Below are 21,769 nucleotides of genomic sequence, written 5' to 3' on the forward strand. Positions count from 1 at the left end.
GCCCAATCTGATTTCACGGTAAGTCTCTTAGGATGAAGCTACAAAAGTGGAACAAAAAAAATAGAACTTTTAGTAAAAGCTTGTTCTCCCTGAGGGAGACATGGTGCCCATTGGCTTGCGGAACCAAGGTGGTCGCAAGGTTAAATATTCTCCCTAGCAACTATAAAGAAAAAATAAAAAAAGCACACGGTGTCAGGATGTAAAATGTCGTGCAGATGAAATATAGCTTAGCATTATATTGCACGTCAAGGTTCAGCATTGGCAGAGTTGGAGGGGGGGGGGGCTGTGGGGGCAATGCCCCCCACACCCTCCAGCTTTTATATTGGCTTGTATTCACTCAGAATGAAAAAATATTTTTCTCCATAAGCTGCTTATAGACAGCTACAGCACATTTTGGGTTTGCAAGCTCATTCAACACAGACTTTTTTTTTTTTTTGAGGCAAAAACATCATCTAAAAACCAGGTGTTCTAATCATTTATATTTGATTCGAACAAAAGTGTTCTCCAATGACATTTCTGACAGTCTCATAGCAACAGCGGTAACCATGAGCAGCATTACCAGGGACGTGCGGTCAGAGGAGGCTACGCCTTCCCTGCCATCATGAAAAGGTGAAAAACAAATTCAATTGTTTTTATTATAGTCATTTTTCTTTTAACATCTTCAACATTTTTGTGTTGCTATGCTAGGGATAGCTACCGGGGGGGTGACCGGACGGCGTGGCGGCCATTTTAGAAAAACCATGGTACCGTGAGTGTAAGGGACGCCCAAAATAATGACCTTCAGGTAAGATCTGATATCATCAAAAGATGTTGGGGAGATCCTAAGAGATCACAGTGAATGGGACAACCTGCCAATGGGATCCCCAGTTGTCAAAACTAAAGTATAAAAATGAATGTTTAAATTAAAATAGAAGTGTAATACCAATAAACAGTAATTGACAAAATAAAATTGACAGCTGAACAGTAAAATCAATGACGTCAGTCATGAACCTCACCGCACGTCACTTGTATTCTTATATTGTGAATGTGCAATTATTACAATAATATTCTAAATGAGGGATGACCGATTTGAATTTAATTTTGGTTAACCCTAACCCTAATTTTTTTTTTTTTTAAAAAAGCAGAATTAATTCCCCCCCACAAAACTACCTAAAAAAATCTAAATAAACCTACCAACCTAAATTCAATCGGATGCAATGCTAAGGATAGCCACTAGGGTGTGCCCGAGGGTGACTGGATGGCGTGGCGGCCATTTTGGAAAAATCATGGTACCGTGAGTGTAAGCGACACCCAAAATAATGACCTTCAGGTAAGATCGGATACCATTAAAAGATGCTGTGGAGATTGCCGTGATCCTAAGAGATCACAGCAAATGGGACACACTGCCAATGGGATCCTCAGATGTCAAAACTAAAGTACAATAATAAAATTAAATGTGATAGTTAGATGTTTGAATTGAAAAAGAAGTAAAATACCAATATACAGTAATTGATAAAGTTGACAGCTGAACACTAAAATCAATGAGATCAAAAGTGTACGGGATAAAAAAAAGAAGTAAGATAGTGAAGGGTATGAAATAAGCAACTTTTGTACTCAACAGGGACAAAAGACGCAGCCATATTTGAAGACACACTACTCAGGGTTGAGAGGAGAATGAGATATAGTACACAAGGGATCCAAAAGAGGGAGCCACCAGGAACCTGGATGAATTGAAACCGTGAGTGTAGGAACTTTCTGAAATAGTGACCCTCTGGCAACAACCACAACAACAGGTTGACCTTCCCTGGGGCTGTGCGGTGTATGAAGCACAGGGAAGTGGAAGGAATTAATACCAGCATCTCCTTAGGTCGTGCGTTGTAATGGGACAAAGGAGATTGCTCAAGAATTTTAGGAACATACTTTTGTAGGCTGGTTCTCACTCTGATCAGGGTGGCTTGATCCTGAGTTCTTCTGCCTTGAGTGGCTTGACCTGGATACCTCGCGGTGTTAACGAAGGGTCAAAGTGACTCAGGGTGTGAGTGCTCAGGGGCTCTTGGACCCTGATTGAAGGAGGATCCAGCATCTCCTTAGGTTGTGCGTTGTCATGGGACAAAGAAGATTGCTCAAGAAGAAAGCTTTTTTTTTTTGTAGGTACTACAACTGAGAGGAGAGCATTGGGGAGGCACTGCTTAGTCAGGGCTGGCTCCAGTGCTCTTGGACCCTAATCAGAGGAGAAAGGCAGCGGTTCACCGCGGCTGGTTCTCACTCTGATCGGCGTGGATTGATCCCCAGCTCTTCTGCCCTGAGCGGCTTGACCTGGATACCCTAGCGGTGTTAACGAAGGGTCAATGCAACTCAGGGGGTAAGTATGTGGCCCCCCTGAGTTCCGACTCTAGGGACAAAGCACGCAGGGTGTGGTGGTCCAGAGCGGAAGGACCTTAATCCAGGCTCAGTCTTCTATGAGGTGTAGCCTCGCTCATGCAACAGCACATTGCACCACACACGTTGTTAATGTTGTACCCTAAATGGCCAATTGGCGCAGGTTCCAAATTGTTACCCCTACTACTCACATCCCCTAGTCCAGCTTAGGTGACTAGGCCGAGGATGCACCGGGACCTAGGCGCTGTAGAGTAGGGTTTCTTTTTCAGCCATTCCCTCCACAGGTATTGCAGTACAGGTGAGTTCCCTCTAAGTACTTTGTTTGACTTCCCTGGAGCCTTGTGATATAGGAAGCACACTGAAGTTGGAGTAATGGATCCAGCCTCTCCTTAGGTCGATTGATCTCCAGCTCTGTTGCCCTGAGTGGCTTGACCTGGATACCTAGCGGTGTTAACGAAGGGTCAATGCGACTCGGGGTACAAATGCGGCCCCCCTGAGTTCCGACTCTAGGGACAATGCAATACAGGTGAGTTCCCTCTAGGTACTTTGTTTGACTTCCCCGGAGCCTTGTGATATAGGAAGCACAGCAAAGTTGGAAGAATGGATCCAGCATCTTCTTAGGTCGATTGATCCCCAGCTCTTCTGCCCTGAGTGGCTTGACCTGGATACCTAGCGGTGTTAACGAAGGGTCAAGGCGACTCAGGGGGTACATATGCGGCCCCCCTGAGTTCCGACTCTAGGGACAATGCAATACAGGTGAGTTCCCTCTAGGTACTTTGTTTGACTTCCCCGGAGCCTTGTGATATAGGAAGCACAGCAAAGTTGGAAGAATGGATCCAGCATCTTCTTAGGTCGATTGATCCCCAGCTCTTCTGCCCTGAGTGGCTTGACCTGGATACCTAGCGGTGTTAACGAAGGGTCAAGGCGACTCAGGGGTATGCGGCAGAGATGTGCGATCCGAGGAGGCAAGGTAGGGTTGCTACACCTCCCCAGTCATGAACCTCACCGCACGTCACTGAGCATCTTTCATAGTGAATGGGAAGGAGACTTCAGCACAATGTAAGGATAGCAGCGCTCAGCCCTTGTGAGGTAATGCAGGCTCAAATTTATCATCAGCCCACACACCTTACATAAGCTACAGACTTAAGTGTGTGAGACCTCAAATAGAGCAACAAGTGATCAAGACGCAATTTTAACAGGCCAAATAGTCAAGCAGTGAAGCTCATAGTATAGCAGCAATATCCCTGACCATGAAAACTGCTTAAGGCTCATTATTATCATTATTACATGTGACGATTATTTCTCCCAATTAACTGCCTCGAGACTGTCACAATTTCTAGCGATGTGTACAAAGCAGACTCTGGAAAGAATAATCCAACGCCACATCTAGAAAGTGCTTTGATGCTGTATCGATAGCTGGCGGAATACAAATTAACAAGTAAATACCTTCTGAGGTTCTCTCTGTTTTATGAGCCTAAAAAAGCTACAATTACTTGGCTAATCGGTTCTAGGGAAAACGATGAAAGACAATTAATTACCTGACTAAAGCTGATTGATTTTATAAAAGTAATAATTAAATATATATATTTAATTATTTTTTTAAAATTTTAAATGTAGCTATTGCGACACCAGTCCTGGAACTTTTATGACTCATCTGGTATGGTTAAATTTAACAAATTATCAGCAGTCTAAACTTTTTAAAGCTATAATAAATGACAATATTACCTTTTTAATGTACCGTAGCATAATAGCACAAGTGTAGCACGAACTTCTACACGTGAGATTTAACTGGTAAGTTTTTAAATGTCTTGAGGCTTCTCTGACTACCGTGACGGCTGCACAGTGACTGAATGAGGTCAGTGGATTGGCGCCACAGGTAAAATGAAAATGGAAGCATGCGGACTGACGAGACAAAGGGACTGATGGAAACGCAGGTGAGTGCTGATCTAAAAAAAAAAGGCTTTGGGGGTGCTCAGAAAGATCTTCAATTGAAGGAAACAACAATTTGGGTCTCATCAGCCTCCTCTGTCTTTTTAAGATGAGCACCGTCACTTGAAGTTCAAAAAGCTGGAACAACAATGACGTGGAAAGAAGAAGAAAAAAAAAAAAAGGTTGGGTCACTTCACAGCAAGCAGCCAAGAGGAACAGATTGCTTCGGCTCCGCATGATCACAGTGGGGACCGACCGCTTTGAAAGGGGTCTTTGTTTGCCCGAGGGGGGGGGGAAGCCAGAGTGGCACGGCTTGCTAGCGGAGGGTGGCATGTGCTTTGGCGGAACTGCAGGCACTGGGGTGGCGTGGCAGGCTGAGTCTTTTGCTGCGGGTCTTCTTTCCCTTTTAGTCTTTCCAACATCTAACCAGTCATGCGGTTCGGAAGCCGTGATGTCATCCGGAGCCGCAGGCGCTCGCCATCTATCAAGTCCATTCTCTTTCCAAAATAACTCCAAAGCACGATTCCGATTGGGCAGCATTTTTATTTTTATAATTGACACATTGGGTCAACATATCTGCTCCCCCCTCCCCCTTGCAACTTATCCGGAGGAATAAGAAGCTTCAGCAGCAAAACAGCTGAGTTGTTTTGGTCAACAGAGATGCTTAATCTGGTTTAATCCCACCAGAAGAGACTTTTCCTAATTAATACTATATTCTTGCCATATCACTGTAATCCTCCTGGTGGTGCGATGAAGGGACAGACTTTCACTTTCATAACTTGTCAAGAGACGAGAGCATGCTATCCAGAGTTACCAATTACAAGAAATTATTACAATAAAGTTGGGTGGGCCTGAGAATGCAAAATTGTTTTAATTCATATAAAAATAAATGCCCCAGGAGCATGCAGGCGGCCGTAACCTGAACCGGGACCCACAATTTAGGACTAAAACTGTAATTCTAGACTCCTTCAGCCCAAAATGCTGATCTCATTACCAGCGTGTAATCAGCCCTTTTAAATGACAGGGGGGCCCCCCCTTTCAGCCCCCCCCGATCGCATCATCCATCTGCTCCACTGGGATTCAGTCCTACTCTCCTCGCCCGCTGGAATAGAAGAGTTGGATTAGCAGAACGTACTAATGCCGCCTGCCTTCAGGCACTAATTACTGTACTTATTGTGATAAGCAAATTCTCATCTACAAGCTGGGTTGGCTCATTGGAGCATTGCCACGCGCTGTGATTTCTTTTTTGTAGCTCTTTACTTGCATCAAGAATTGGAGTATGTTCATAAAAAAATAAAAATAAATAAAAAATAGCAGGGGGGAATAAAGTTTTTTTCCAGTTTGTTTTTTGTTTGTTTCAGTGACTTGGATATAGCACTTTAAAGTGTTATTTGCTGTATTTTTTTCCTATTTTCATATTTTAAATATGTTCGAAATAAAGATATATTAAATTAAAAAAACACCACTTTAAAGTGTTATTTGTTGTATATTTTTCCTATTTTAAATGTTTGAAATAAAGATATATTAAATTAAAAAAAAAAAAACACCATATCCTGATTACATGTATGATGGGTTTGACGCAAGTATAATTTAGCGGCTATGCGGCACACCTGTGGAACCATGACCAAAACGAGCGGTTGCCATGGATAAAGGAAATTATAGTACGCCAATGATGCGGAAAAGTCATTTTTCTCCAGCTCCCACTCAAGCCTCACAAGAGCGTGTTTATGATGTAACCAAAATGTCACCATTTCCTGTCATCAATTAAGATAATGTCACTTGACTATTTTTCTTATCATTTTTTTCTTCCCATTTCAAGTATAAATGGCCACCGACGGCTCGGAAATATGAAAGCACATTTCACACAGGAGGGATTATTCCAATCCATATACTACCAGACAGTAAGGGCACATCTTTATGCTGAAATTCTAAAAGCGGGATTTTTTTTTTTCTCTATAATCCTCTCAGTTGGTTACATAAAACATCTTGATTGAGAGAAATAATCCACTACTGGGTGTCAGAACCGGGTCAAAGAAATAAACCTCTGGTGTGAGTATGCGAGATATCCAAGCAGTTATGTTTTTTTTCCAGCAAACGGTAAAAGCAACAAAGATTTTTCGTGACCATTTCAGTTTGTCCGACCGTTGCCACGTTTCTCTGTGACGCTCCATCACTGTGACTCACCGCCAACACCTTAACAAATGACCTTGGCGTGACAAAGCCTCTGTGATTTACACAGTCACTTACAATTGCGCTGCGCTTTCTTCCATCTACGCATTTATCTTTGTACGATTCACTCTATGGAACATGCGTGATTATAAATTGACGCAAAAGAACATGGAGGGCAGCTAGTAAGTTCAATTAAAATGCAGTCTTTTTTTTTTTTATACAGCTCAGAAATTCATTGTGGGTTTTTTTTGTGCTCTGACTCAGAGGCGAGAGAGTTTGAGCAAATCAAATCAAGGTTCTGTTTGGACTGAATGAAGTGGTCGCTGCAGTATTGACTGACAACTCCGGCCAAGCTTCTCAAGGAGCAAACAGGGAGTGACACTTGAGGAGTCCATTCAGGCTCTGGTAGATATTTTTTTGGAGGAGTAAATGTTGAGAAAGGAGTGAAATATCAAAGATCTCACATTTTGTGTTCTGCTGCAGGCAAGGAGAAGCGGTCCACATTTAAATTCATGGAATGTAGGTGGCACTGCATTGTGGAATTGCGGAGTCAAGAAGTTGTGTCTGATTATCCAACATCCACAACACTCACTCACAGCTACATAATTCATCTAGTCACTCATCTATTATTTATTAACTTGCAGAATTTAGAACCTGACTGGTTGAGGCATGGATATAATTAGAGCAAAATAACAGAGAATGTCCCGCGGGCTAAAAAAAAAAAAAAAATGCTAGTGTGTTTTCTTTACGATAATCATTTTTTGTGAGGATATCATTTTCATCTGTGGATGAATTTTTTTTTTTTTTTTTTTTAATATTCTGACAACTCAAATGACTTTTAAATCAGATATTTGTACAAAATATGTCCAATAAATTTTCAGAAAATGTAGCGCAGTCATGCATCAATATTTTGCTAAACTCTTTTTAGCATTTGTTATAAAAACACGACGACAAACTAAAATGGAACTCTAAAGAGCTAGCAGCAAGATTGACGAGTTTGCTCGCTGCTAAGGGATGTCCTGAAGAGCACTCCTGGGTGCTTTTCATAATCTTCTACTGTCCTTCATCAATTATGAAAACCAGTTTATATTGAGTAGAAAAAGCACACGTGTCAGGAAAGCACAGAAGAGCCCAGAGTCAAAGAAGTCAATAAGGATTGAGCAGCAAAAAAAACAACTGTAAAAAATATCAATAATAATAAATGTTGAGCATTCACACGTCCATGTAAAATGATAGTCCACTTTAAATAATACAACCACGCAATTGTTTATAATTTAGAGGGCTGGCACCTACAGATTAGCTAATAGTAGTGGTAGAACGTCTTCATGACTCATTAGCTGCATTGTGCTCCAGGCAGCATGTGGGCAGAGGTGTCTAGGACTACAGCGTGATTATGTTCTGTACCGGCCTTGAGGAATGACAAAGATTAAAAATAGTCCAAAAACCATCCTTGCGTTCACCCTTATGAGGGTCACTGATTACAAACAACCACATTTACACCAATCCGAAAGCTTTGAATAACCGAACATGCATGTTTTTGGTCTGTTAGAGTCCACTTAAAGGATCAAAACATATTTAACATGGCAGAAAAGATTTATGTATTCCCTCTTTATTAGTGCCAAAGAGGCTAGGGGCAAGGAATCAAACAATCAGTAGGTCCATCCGAATGATTTAGGTGATAGACATGGCGAAAACGCTGCTGACAACTGTCCCATCGCCCGCAGTGAAATCGGGCTAGCTCGCCAGCTCGATGAACACAATTGAGTGAGAAGGAATCATCACTGCTTAAAACAATCCCCCGTGGATTGCAATCCCACTGCCATATGGTGCACCTCTGTGTGCGTGTGTGTGTGAGTTCAACCAAAACAAAACCCAATCTCATTACCGGAGGCTGTGGGCGGGCTGCAAACACAAAAAAAAACCAAATGCGTACAGTGGAATACACATTTTATGAATATTAGTTGTGAAAATTCGGATGGATGGATGATACAAGAGTTTCTTTTATTTGCTTTTTACATAACACACAGTGCAGGTTGTATGAAAGATGCTCCAGGGAAAGGCCTGCACATGCATGGTGATAATAATATGCACAGCTGCTGAACTCTAAGCCCATGCCGCCACTTGGCCTGGAAACCCATTTGCCGCCAAACACCAACACAGCATTTACATGCTACGCTGCTCTCTTGTGATTTCTCTGTGAGAAATCTGGAAATTGTCCCCTGGTATATTTACAGACATTATGGAACACGGCAGCCATGCGTGCAGATGAGGGACTAGCTTGTATGCAAATCTTTCGAAAGGAAAAATGATTTCGAGGATGTCCCATTTTTTTTCCATATGTATGTCATTTTTAGATAATTTGAGCAACAACGGAAGCAACATTTTTATTTTTCAGATATTAGTATTTTTTTTATGCTGCCTTGGTATTATTTGTGTAAATGTGCTATTTTCAAAATGTATCTAAATATATGATTAAACAGAGTATGTTATATATATATATATATTTATATATATATATATATGTATTTAATGATACAAAATATTTACCAGTGATTGTTTAAAAAAATAAAAATAAATAAATCCTTCAATTTCACTGTGTTAGTCTCACAGGATTTGTGGACGCCTCATGTGATGTCACACTGATGGTTTACATTTTTTTCTTTGACTTACCAGGCACGTTTTCCTTATGGTTTTGATGAAACTCCACCACAAAAAAAAAAAATCAAACCTCTTTAGTGGGAGTAAAACTAGATTAGTGGTGGTCCCTTGGCTAACTTTGCTTTGTTTGTCGTGTCTGTCCATTTATTTGCTCCTCACAGACATTCATCTCTTCTGACAGCTGGGCTGACACACAAATGGAAAAGGAGAAACGACTTCTATGCATGACTTGCCACCAATGTTCTGCAAGCCCGGAAACTCACGGAACAATAAAAAGAGCCAGGGCAAGTTTTCATTTGATTGTAGATTGGAACAAAGTATCGACTGACAGATCCGATACCACGCAAACACACGCTCGCGTAGAAATAACGATCCTCACAAAGCAACTCGGCCCGACATTTCCTCCACGATCCTCCCAGTGAGCCACAGGAACACCCGAGTAAAACCTTTGACTCTCTTAGTATCGTGAGATAAAAAAAGACGTGGAAAAAGAGTACAAGTGAGTTCCCGTGAGAATAAACAAACTCGGTGCGTCGCTTTTTACAACCGCCCGGGTGCAACCAAGGTAAGACGATTATGTATTTGGTTATATATAATTATGAACACCAAAATGATCTAAGATCAAGAAGTGAGGGCTGCTCGTCAAATCAGATGATGTCGTCTGGGATGCTCATCAACACCCACGGCAATCATGTTACATCTATACAGGGTTAGCGTGATCACATTTATTTTATATTACCATTTATCCATGGCCACATATCTAATTATAGACACGAGGTACACAAACTCATCTATCTGTGAACAAGGAGAGGCCATACTTGAGAACTTAATAGGAGGGAACGGCCCGCAGAGCATACAGAGGAGGCAACGGTTTACAGATGAAAGAGAGCTACGAGAAGGAGGGGCGAGAATCATTAGCTCCAAACACCCCGCAGTGAGCCAGATACAGGCTGAGCGTGATCGAGGTAACCCGTGGCGCAGATGAGGTCGGGATGACAGGATGAAATAACAGGAGGACAAAAGAGCGTGCAGGGGAGGGAAGTAAGGTTGTAAAAATATACCCTCGTGAGTGATGCCTCCTTTTACAGACAGATGAGAAGCTTTCATTAAAATTCAGGACTGTTTGGGAAGTAAGTTTTGCCATTCTTTTTTTTTTTCCAATAGACTAAAATGATCAAAAGTGAACTGCATCCCCCTGACAAGCAGGCCACGCTATAATTTATTGGACATGGCCCAAGAGAGGCTAAGACCCTCATTAGCCGAATAGCTACCACAGAGACGTTACTCTAGGAGCCCTTAATATTCAGGCTTGCAGGCGGAACATGAACCAAAGCCCATTTCTGCTCCAGACAACACAACACAATGGAGGACTCAGCAGACTGACAGGCGGCGTCCCTCTTCTACGCTCTAAAAGAGACACTAGGGAATAGGAGAGGACCGCTTATTCCAGCCACAGGAGAGAAACCGGTATGGCTTCGAGAGGACTTATTACACAAGCTTGACTTTTTTATTGCTTGTACAGTGCTGCTTTGAGATATATTTGATTGTTTTGGTCAAAATTCACAAACACATAAAAAGTCTGTATACACTGAAATTGAAATGCCGTAAATGCAATGCAGCCTCCCAAAATAACCCACAAAAAGTATTTTAATGTCTATAATATTATACCCATGTAAAAAAAACCACTATGATTAAATATAATCTATAACTTTAAAGAAGTCAACAATATAACGGAACAGTATAAAAAACAGACCCAGCTCTTCTCACAGCTTCTCAGTACGGCAGTAATATGAATCGCTCTTTGCAGAGGATAAAGACTATCCTTACATGTATTGAAATTTAATACATCTACATTTTTTTGCTGCACTGCATGTTCCTAGATACGCCTTGTTAAAGGAGTAACTGTTAATTTCATAGATTTAATAATGCACATTTGATTCAATAGTCCTAATTTATTGCATTGAAATATCAAAGCTGTTTGAGAGCTAGCATAAAACAAAAAACAATAGTGGGGATTACAGGCTAACATCCTGCAAAAAGCTGTTTATCAAAAAAAAAAACATGCAACTGAGAAACGGCTGATCCCACATACTGTAACAAACTGTCAAAAACCAAAAATCTTGGCGTGGGCTGCGTGTCAGATCTTCCCAGCCAAGCTCGGCTAGACGCAACAGTGATGTAATCCTTAATTGCGACTCACCGTGTGCCATTGGTTCATGGCGCTAAATGCAAACGACTCTCTCCTGAGGTTGCCCCTCATCAAACATTCACCACTGTCACACATTTTACTCATTCATGCCACGAAGCATAGCAACAGCGTAGCAGCTAAATCAACACGTCTACCCAGGCTAGCATGCTAGCTCACGTGGCTGCATTGTAAACAGAAAGATCATTTGAATTTAAAAACCACAAACCCTTTTTTTTTGTGTTTTATACAGGTTTGTAATCTTCTATCTGTGAGAGCTAACAGGCAGAAGCGTCAGGATTCTCGAAGGGGCAATCCTGACCAGTGAGCAATCTTACGTTGAGTTTGGGTAACTGTGGCGTCACCGTAGCAACAGTTGAGATGCTGGCACTGTACTTCAAAGTAAAGCACTTCTCAAAACCCACCGACTCACCACTCCACTAAAGAGACTCCAAGATGGCAGAAGGAACATTTGGACTATGATCTGTTTATTTTCCGTCGCTGCGGTAGTGACAGTGTAGACAGCTGTGCTCAAACGTTTACTTTTCATATTAGTAATATTCAATTTGTGTTGGAATAACACGGAGCGCTAGCAGACGCTTGTGGTTAACTCAAACTTGTTAGGAAAAACATGAGATTACAGGGTTCATTGCGTGTAAACTATAATTAACGCTTGATTAGAGTGGGCCAGAACAAAGCTGACAGTTCATTAAATCGTCACAAACAAAATAGTCTTTCTAAAGCGGAAAAACTGGTGAGAAGGTTGCGAATGGGAGAGAACGAGATTCTGAGAGACAAAGTCTTGCGATAAAAAAAAAAAAAGGCTTCTCCTAAGTCCTCACGGATAAGCAGAGATTTTCTCCCGTGTCTTTTCCACTCTTTGTGAGTCTTTTCACACCAATGTGCAGGCACAGATAGTTTAAGACCTCATTTTTGGAAAGCAACTGTGAGATGTTGGTTTTAAAGAACAATTGGGATTAGCTCCAGAGAAGCAGGGAGGCATTTTAATATCAGCAGAATTTAGAATAGTTGCATTTCAATGTCATTTTTTTTTGGGTAGGTTTCTGACCTGACAAAAAATTCTCAGTCTGCTGTAACGCTGTATTAAAATCACAGTAGAAGAAGCCTAAAGGCAAAAAGAAGGTTTCGGGCTCAACTGTCAACTTGAATTGGAATGACAGCTTCGACTAAAGGCCTTGTGGAATGATGGGATGGCATTTTTACTTCCTCCAAAACATACATGGGAGAAATCTGTCATTCATTGACCATCAATTAAATTTCTTCTTCAGGCCAGAAACGAGGCAATTTTGACACTTTCAATTTTGCGCCTGCTTTGGCAAGAAGACAGAGCTCGAGAGCTTTCTCCTCTTTCGCTCCCCTCCTTTTTTTTTTTTTTCCATGCACGCTGACGTCAGCCGGCCTGACCACGCGACTCTGCCGCAAACAGAACACCTGCTGGCCTCAGCGTCCGTCTCTGGCTCGCAGGTTTGCTTACAACGCTAACAGTCTTCACGTGGGACGAAAAAAAACAGAGTAAGCCTGTTGATGATAACAGATATCAAAGTAGGAAGAATCTGGAAGGTCTTATGAATGTTTCATCGTGTTACAAGGCAGGTTAATGTTGCCTTGACAAGGCTTTAAAGTGTTGAGGCAGCAAAGTCTCTGAGGATATCTTTTAATCCTTAACTGCAGCATCCACCAAAAGGAAGAAATTGTTTTGGAATTGATGTGACAGGTTCCTTTTTTTTTTTTTTAAAAGTGAAGCATCATCAAAGCTTGGACAGTCGCTACAAAAAGATGCCAACAGTTCTTTTTCTTTGTACAGGTGTAAAATGTGTGTTGTCTGTTTAATACATTGAGGAGGATTAAAGTAATAAATTAAAATAAAATAGTACATACTTTCTTCACACCAGTTTACTGTATGAAAAATGTCAATTTAAATTCGCCGAACTCACAAAGCTACAAGCACGTTCCCAAGCTAATGCTACAACGATGCACCTCGTAATGGCTTTCACGAGGTCAAAAGGGCAATTGCCTTTATTGCCCTTCTACACTATCATAAATCGATCGCTTCAGACAATCTGTCATAAAGATTCAAGCTGTTGAAGTGTCGAAGGTGCAAAAGCAGGAAGATAGTATCATTAAAAAGCGATAAAGATGATCCTTTTCCACCCCTAAATCACATCTCGGAGCACTGACAGAAAATCTGGCCTGTAGCTGATTTGTTTTGACAATAGTGGGTCACCAGGGGCAAATGCATCACCGTGAATTACCGTGAGGTTGTGTAAAATGATGAAAATGGAAACACACTTGGGGTCAGAATGCGATCTGAATGCATCGAATGCACAACGGACAGGTGACTCACCTGAATGGTGCACGTATATTCCGAGTCGTCCAGCAGCCGGACCGTGCAGCTGTATTCCCGCTCGAGATTCCTGACACTGCCACTCACGAATCGGCTCAACATTTTCGCAGAAACAATAGTCAGCACAAACTGCGGCGGCGTGCACGTCAACGTCACAACGACCACAATCCCGGGTCCCGTAAACAGCCCGCAGCCGCGCGTCGAGTCGCGGAGCTATGCACCATTGCGGTCCGGTCGTGGTGGCCGTTTTGTTATTACTACGTCGTGCAATGACAAGGAAGGAACAATCCCAGGACTCCCAGTGACGCGCCGCTCCGCTCCGCTCTGCTGTGTGTGTGTGCGCGCGCTTGATGTCGGATTCTCCCCCACCACCTCTCCATTCACATTCACTTGAGCGGGCGGGTGGGCGCCAATGAAATCTGACGTCAAAGTGAACCAACCGGAGAGCCAAAGTTTTTATTTTTTTCCCCAGACTTTAATTATCACATTTAACTATCACTCGCTTCCTATACTAGAGAACGTTTTAACACAAATTTTTCTTACTATCCTGGCTGTAAAAGAGCCAAATTCAATATTTATGCGGATTAATTTTGTTAGCCAGGTTGAATTCAAGTTGGAAATGTGATTTACTTTCTAATATTTTTCAGTCACGCGTAAGAACAGTTTTAAAAAAAATGTATTTTACTGCCCCCTGCAGGGGTGATGTCATAACTGCAGTTTAAAAATGGGTTTCTTTTCCTTTTTTACAAACATTAACGGCCACAAAAGAATCAATGGATGTGTCCGTAACATTATTACATGAGGAATAAACGAAAACAATTTTTAAAAGATTTTAATTCAAAAGAAGTCCCGACTGCCGTGACCCGGATTCGAACCGGGGTTGCTGCGGCCACAACGCAGAGTACTAACCACTATACGATCACGGCGAGCTAACCGGGACTGGAGAAGGGCCCAGCGTTTTTCCTTTATATCCGCAAAGCATGATGTATTTTGTAGACCAATAATATATTTGCCTTTCCTCTATAAAGCGTAAATGCACTACCACAAGTGTTCACACGGGTTTTAAGTTCTACTACTTTGATGCAAACCGAATGAATCTATAAACACAAAACAAACCGTCTTTGTAATGTTCCAAAAATAACCTAAAAACGCATTTACAATAAAATACAGAAAATTAGTTGGATAAATAAATGTTTTTATTAGACATATCCGTGGCTAGCCAGCTTACCACTTGTAAAAACGAACAATTCTAACTTAGAGTAGGCTAAATATTGATGTTCAGTGTTGGATGATTGGTAAATTACATACGACATAAAAACTACATTCATTCATCATCATTCACATAGTCATCAAATACAAACAAGTCTAAACTTTAACGTCTTGGAGCTCAGTTTCATCATTTTCCTCAGGTTCATTGCATCTGAAGGGCGCCACGAGAGCGCCACACTCGGCCTTCCTGGTAAAAGGCTGACGTGGACCAGGTTGATTCGGATTCAGTTCTTGCTTGCGGTGTAAAATGTTGCCCGTGCTCTGGGCAGAAGCAATGTCTTGTTTCCTGTGTGACGTATTAATCGTCTCATACAATTTACACGACGCCACCAAAGGTTTTCCGATGTCCACCCGTTGGCTCTCTGTGAGACGCTGCCTACTCTCCGTGTGAGTATAGTGTAGATCCATCTTAATGATCAGCGATTCCTAACCAAGGGCAAAAAAATATATATATATATATATATTATAAAACCCTTTTTTCTCCAATCTGACAATAATAATGAGCACACACACACCTTAAGCTTTTGAAGTCCACACACTCTCAGAGTACAATCTGGATTAACAGCGTTGTCAAATAGCATGGAGTCCGCCTCGTCAAACCTTCCAGGCCCAGAATAAAGTTCTTCCATTGCCTGAAATAAAACATAGGGTGAAGTAGTTTGCTAAAAGCAATTCTCTAATATTATAATCGGCCGCTAGGTGGCAGTATATCCCTTCAGGTTTTCTCAAATTGAGAGGTAAAGTGAAACTTCTTCCAACGCCTTCCTGCTTTGTGTTTATGTGGTTTTGGTGAGGCGGAAAGTCAATGTCTATATATGGGTATGACTTCCTCATACTTGCGAAACGTGGGTGACTGTCTGGTCATTTCTCTTTTTTCTAATGGAAACTTGACATCAATAGTGAGCAACGTGGAATTGATAACGCTGATAAAACTTGGCAACACACCATGACTAATAGATTAAAAATGAAACTTTTTTTCTCTTCTTGTTTTAACTTGGTGTATTGCCTGTGATTGTCTGGAAGTGACTTTATTACTCATTGAGGTTTTAGAGATGGTTTGGCAGATTGGTTTAAATCACAATATTAGAAAGGGAAAACAATATTTACAGGTATGCTACTCAGCGTGATGGTGCAGTTGTCCGTTTTGGGGCCGGTGGTTTTAATAACTCCAAAAGCCACGATGACGTTTGAAAACAAGGCTGAGAAGCTAACTTCCACTTTTACTCCACAATGGAACACCAGCTGCCTTTTCCTTGGTAGTTCTAAAAAGCATATGAACATAACATTCTAATTAATCAATATTTCAGAGATTTGTCAGCAGAAACACGGAAGCCTCTGAGAATAAAATTATATTTGAGGAACTTACGCCAGCTTTCATTCACATAGTAGCCATGACCACCAAACAAAAGGGAACTAATTTACAATGTTGCTTAATTATAAGGAAGTACTCTCTGGATGTTTTTAAATAGAATGTCACATGCTGTATGTGTAGGAGGTGTAAGCAACATTCGCTCTGACTGAAGGCGAAATTGAATCTAGGATGAAAAAAACAAAAAGTGTGACTCACCATTTGCTTGTCGCCAGCAAAAATCTCTCAGGTGGAGCTCTCTTGTGTGGCCCGCCGTCTGAACCGGATCGGCAAGTGATCGAGGTTCATTTAGGGTGTGTTTGATTTCCACAGCCTGCTTGCCTGTGATCAAAGGGTCTCTGCCTAAATCTAATATTAAAAAAAAAAAAAGGGGGGAAAACGTCATTTTTTTTCACAGTCAATTAAATCCGAACAGTACAAGTTGTAATTTAAACCAACACCTAAATATTAAACCACAAGAAATCCTGTAATCTACTCAAGCATGTCATTTGTTTACTTCATTTTGTGAAATATTCATGGGATGCACATGGTTGACTTTGAGGAACTTTGGGGAATTTGCTGAGGTGACTGAGTAAACACACAACCTCTTAAAGACTGGGTGAGGAATGAGGAAGGAAAAAAAAAAATGGGAGAGAGAGAATCACTTTCATATTTATGCTTCGCCTCTGGCAATAAAAATCAAGTAATTCTATACAATTATTAAAAATTATTTCCCTATTCCCTGTCTAGTCACAGCTAATTTTCAAGTGAACCCGTGAGAGCGGGAGCAAAGGGGAACCGCGAGAGGATCCGAAAGGCCGAGCAGCTGTCTTGCGCTGAGCGGTTCTCAGGTTTCTTACTGTTCTCGTGCCAACAGTGTGAATTTCCAGAGAATGAGGTCGCGTGTTAAAAGTATCTTCAAAAAAGAAGTTACAAGCGGCTGATGAGGCAGACAGAAAAGTGCTGTGAGATATAAGAAGAGCGTGAAAATGATGATGAAATCTGTCTGTGGTTCAGCCAACGCCTCAAGTGCTCGCAAGGAGCTCTATTTACAAACAACCTCGTAGTTGTGGAAGTTTTTTTTTTTTTTCGCTTTCTTTGACATACCTTCCGACGCCCTCTCTAAGACGTGTGTCACTTTTTCTGCCTGAAGGATGTGCTTGTTCAAGTATTTGGTGAAGATTCCTGTACTCCTTCCTCCATCCTGGACTTCAAACGCTTCAGCATCTTCACACCTGGAAAACGAGATGGGCTTGTTCCAAAAACCTGATTTTGGAAGAAAAGATTTCAACTTGGAAATGTACATACGTGCCATAGCCATACACGGTATTTCCCTTCGGCTGCTGTGGCATAATTTCCGACGGTATACGTTGCTGGTTGTACCTACAAGAAATGACCGTTTAGAAAAGCCTGAAATATCGACAGTACCGTATTTTCCGCACTATAAGGCGCACCTAAAAACCTCCAATTTTCTCAGTGCGCCTTATAGTCCGGAAAATACGGTATTCCCGAAATGCTTACCATTTGCGGCAGGTATCCAACAGGATAACATTCAGCGCAGTGTGTCGTTCCTGCATTTGCAGCATGATGCGTTGCACGCATACACAGTTTCCAGTTTGATACGGTCGTGGAGCATCCACAGGGACCAAGTAATTTCTCCCAGCACTCTCGTAGCCATGGCCAGCATAGTAGAAAAGGCCTGTAAAGGGTTCACGATCGTATAGATTGCTCAATAAGCAGCGTCAAGTGAAAACACGTGCTGACGAAACCAGAGCGAGACGGAAGTAAACCAAAAAAAAGTGTGTCATCAAGATATTAACTGTAATGTGAAACTCATATAAGAAGGACATGCAACAGCCAGTACATCTTCCTAGGAGCAATAATTATTTCCACGTAAACAGGTTTTAGATTACAGTACAGCTCGCAAAAATATTTTGAACTTCTTATATGACTTGCCTAGGAGTACATTAAATACACAATATTATTTGAAATCATACAGCACATATGAAAACAAAATTAAGTTATTCTTATGTTACCATTAAAAGAAATGACTTGATTGGATTTTGAAAAATAATGCATTGTACTCTCCACTTACAACCCAGGCTAGACTTAGCTCCACCCTATCCTGAAAGTAATCTATTTTTGTCCTTGACCAAATGTAGAGCATTACGAATAGAGGTTTTTTTTTTTTTACCGTAAACTCCTTTGTGAAGGAGGTCGAAAAACTTCTCCACAGCAGCCAGCATCTCCACCTTGGTGAGATCCAACAAGGACACCACTCGGAATCCCAGCTGCCGAAGGAGGTTAGCCAGCTCGTGGACATCCATCATCGGGGCCATTAAACCGTGGTGGTTGGAGTAATTCAAGTTGCCGATAAGAAGGGCAACTTTGTCAACGGCTGAAACGGATCATCAGAATACATTTATGAATCCAAAAAATAAATCAATTGAAAATGAAATTGTCTAAAACAAAAATGTACCTTTTGTGGGTGATTGAGGAAGTCGGTCATTTTGAACTAGATGGAAAACAACAGAAAACGTGTCATGATTTCTTTTTTCCAACAACAATGAGTGATTGGGTCAAGAGGGATTGCATAAGATGTTGCAATCTATTTGTCATGCATACTGCAACAAACAGCAAAAGGGAGAAAGAATACGAGTAGTTTCACTGTAACGTCACCGCTCTTCTGCTCAGACACAATACCGTTTGGATTCGGACAACTTCCCTTTTACTCCGCAAAAATGGGGAAAGTACCTTCTGCATAATGGAAACGAAAATGCTGACTTTTAAGTCAGAGGGAAGACACCAATATTTTATATTAAGATAACTTTTTAAGGGAAACTAAGGAGATTTCAGAGAAAAGTACAGCAAAGTTTGTTTTTCTCAAGTCGGGAGGGGCCGAGACGTTTTGTCAGTGACTTACCGATATTAACTTGGGCGGGTTCGCTCCATATTTCTTCCAGCACGTTAGAAACTGAGCACAGATACGTTCCTTCATGTTTAGCCTCGGCATGATCAATCTACAAGGGGCACAATAGCTCATTTACAGGCCTGAACGTGATGTCATCAAACATCAGGTTACATATTAACCAACATTTTATGATAAACGGCACGGTTAGCGAGCTACAAGGTAAACAAATAATATTAGCACTTGCCAAACATCCTACCTGCAGCGTGTCGGTAGTGTTTTTCAGTAGCGCATGTCCGTTTCTGTACCACTGGTAACGTGGAGCCGGCTTGCCAAATGCCGAGCAGCGGAGTGTGATTTTCGCACCGGGTTGGACTGTCTGGGGTTTGGGGTTGATAACAATGTGGGGATTCCCCTGCCAGTGGCGTGGCAAACCAGACACTGTTGGGAAAAGGTTGAAACATCTTAACGATTTGAAAAAAAGTTGGAGATCAGTATGAAATATGTGGCCAGTCATACCTGATGCATCAATATCCAGCACTTTCACTTTCACCCACTCACTGAACACCCAGTTATAAAAATTATCATTCACCCGGCATACATAGCAGTGAGTTTTAACGGGGTTGATGGTCAGATCTGCCTGTGTTCCACCGTGCACCTTTAATAAAAAAAAAAAAAAACATCCATTAAGATAATAAGAATTCTCATATGCATCAGGGAGGCAGATGCAAAGCAAATTCCGATACAACAGACAATCAAGATGTGATGAAATTTCAAAGCCGCAGAATGATGCAATGTGGCAACACTTGGTATTTCACCTTTGGCACAAAACACAAGCAAAAACGTATTCAACTTATTCACACAAGTTCTATATTTAATTTAATTCGCAAAACATTTTGACACACCTTGATCAAATTGGATATACAGTAATCCCTCGTTTATCGCGGATAATTGCTTCCAAAAACCACCCGCGATAAGTGAAATCCGCGAAGTACAGAAGTACTGGGCAGGCTAACGAGTTAGCGGAAAGATGCTAATTCGAATACATGAAAACGGACTTCTAAAGGAATGTAAATGAACATTTGGAGGAATACTACATTGTCCTAAAGGTTAGACACATGTATCCTCAATTTAGAAGTTTTATTTTGACTTTTAAATGTTTTTTAAAATTTGGAAAAAAAATCCGCGATGTAGTGAAGCCGCGATAAACGAAACGCGAAGTAGTGAGGGATCACTGTAACCGGTTAAAGAAAAAACTGCTTTTAAATACGGGATAGTCAAGAAAAACGCGGTACAATGAAGACATTGATTGTTTTTTTTTGTTTTTTTTTCTTTTTTTACCTCGTAGTTCTCCCCATCATCACCATTGGTGAACCACTGATACTTGAGGATGCCCGCACCCTCAGCACGAACGCTCAGGGTCACTTTCGAGTTCGCAGGCACACAAACAGAGACAGGCTGGCGCTCTATGACAATGTCTGGAACAAGACAACAATCCAGCACTCGTTTATCATCACGACGAATGCGTGACTGCAACTCATAGTCGGTGTCCATTATAAAGCAGCGGCGCACCTCCGATCATCATATATCGGGGATGGAAGCAATCATTCGGTGCATTTCCTTCTTTCCATCGGTTAAATTTTTCCTTCGGGTTCGGCATTTACTGCAATGAAATAAGTCACATTGTTAAACGCCCACCATGTTTCTGTATAATCGAAAAAATGTTGAAGAAAGAAAAAAAAAGTTATCCGCGTTCTTCTGCGGCAACGACAAGCTGTGGAAAAGTTTTTTTTTAATCCTTTTTTTTTTTTTCTAGTAACAAAGATAAGGGTGATTAGCTACATACTTGCCATGAGCACCGCACCGATAGCTGCCAGAGATTGTTCCTTTCTCATCAAATTCATGACTTAAATCTTTGCAAATAAACCCGCCCCTCTTTCCTGGAACAGGAACTGTACCGTAAAGCCTGTTAAAAAAACGCAATAAATTGTAGACAAAACCACTTGTTTACCATTAGATGACGGTAAACGTTTGTTTTTATTTTAATCAACCAGCATGCAACAAATCAAAATACATGTCAACAGTAAAAAGAGCCAACGTTTAAAAATTCTACTCCAATAAAAAAACATAGGGAGACATATTTTTTATATGACGGTAAATTCATTTCCAGAAGTTCTGCTAACACCCAGAGAGACGCAATAAAGCGATAAAAATGTTTTATTATCGGATAAATCTACTGTTTGTTGACAGAGAGCTTTAAATAAATAAACATGCTACATTGTAAAAATTGATGAAAGTGCAGCCTTCGTGTACCATAAAATAGTCTAATGTGTCATTCTCTCACCCAAAGCCAATGAGTTGTGCCTGAAATTATTTTGTTTGCCTTATTGATATGAAATTCAAGCTGCATGACATGATGTGTTGCAAAACACGGGTACAACTTACGTCATCCATCCTGAGCCTTTTCTCCAACAAACATGTTTTCAAAGTCTTGCGCAGTATTTGCCCTGGAGCAGATTCTCTTCATCACTTATTTTAGTACCTGCTCACAACACTTCACTGTTTAGTGCGAAGTGCAGA

At 41.2% G+C, this 21,769-nt stretch overlaps 2 protein-coding genes and 1 non-coding gene across 5 annotated transcripts in view; all 3 read right to left on the reverse strand.

Moving 5' to 3' along the window:
• The window catches only part of LOC125970654 (novel FERM domain containing protein), a 28,309-nt gene extending 14,299 nt beyond the window's left edge, over window positions 1-14,010 (reverse strand). For both annotated transcript variants that reach the window (XM_049723195.2, XM_049723194.2), the window contains exon 1: window positions 13,665-14,010. In XM_049723195.2, the coding sequence (XP_049579152.1) occupies window positions 13,665-13,766 (102 nt within the window). In that variant the 5' untranslated portion in view covers window positions 13,767-14,010. The remainder of the gene's footprint in view (window positions 1-13,664) is intronic.
• A 508-nt stretch (window positions 14,011-14,518) lies between these two features.
• trnah-gug (transfer RNA histidin (anticodon GUG)) lies at window positions 14,519-14,590 on the reverse strand. Its single transcript has one exon. It is a non-coding gene; the product is annotated as a tRNA-His (tRNA).
• A 252-nt stretch (window positions 14,591-14,842) lies between these two features.
• On the reverse strand, window positions 14,843-21,769 carry malt3 (MALT paracaspase 3). 2 transcript variants are annotated; one of them, XM_049722520.2, is made up of 16 exons: window positions 21,635-21,769; window positions 21,036-21,155; window positions 20,762-20,852; window positions 20,531-20,667; window positions 19,709-19,847; window positions 19,449-19,630; window positions 19,205-19,301; window positions 18,761-18,796; window positions 18,476-18,679; window positions 17,803-17,980; window positions 17,590-17,664; window positions 17,389-17,516; window positions 16,501-16,650; window positions 16,041-16,195; window positions 15,449-15,565; window positions 14,843-15,359 (listed from the first exon to the last, which is right to left on the reverse strand). In XM_049722520.2, exons 3-16 carry the CDS (start codon window positions 20,847-20,849, stop codon window positions 15,030-15,032), a joined length of 2,016 nt encoding a protein of 671 aa, XP_049578477.1. In that variant the 5' UTR covers window positions 20,850-20,852; window positions 21,036-21,155; window positions 21,635-21,769; the 3' UTR covers window positions 14,843-15,029. The 2 variants fall into 2 exon arrangements, with proteins under 2 accessions (XP_049578477.1, XP_049578478.1); XM_049722521.1 differs by lacking the exon at window positions 21,036-21,155 and having other exon boundaries at window positions 21,635-21,763.

This window comes from Syngnathus scovelli, chromosome 6, assembly GCF_024217435.2.
Source record: "Syngnathus scovelli strain Florida chromosome 6, RoL_Ssco_1.2, whole genome shotgun sequence".
NCBI classification, from domain to species: Eukaryota; Metazoa; Chordata; class Actinopteri; order Syngnathiformes; family Syngnathidae; genus Syngnathus; species Syngnathus scovelli.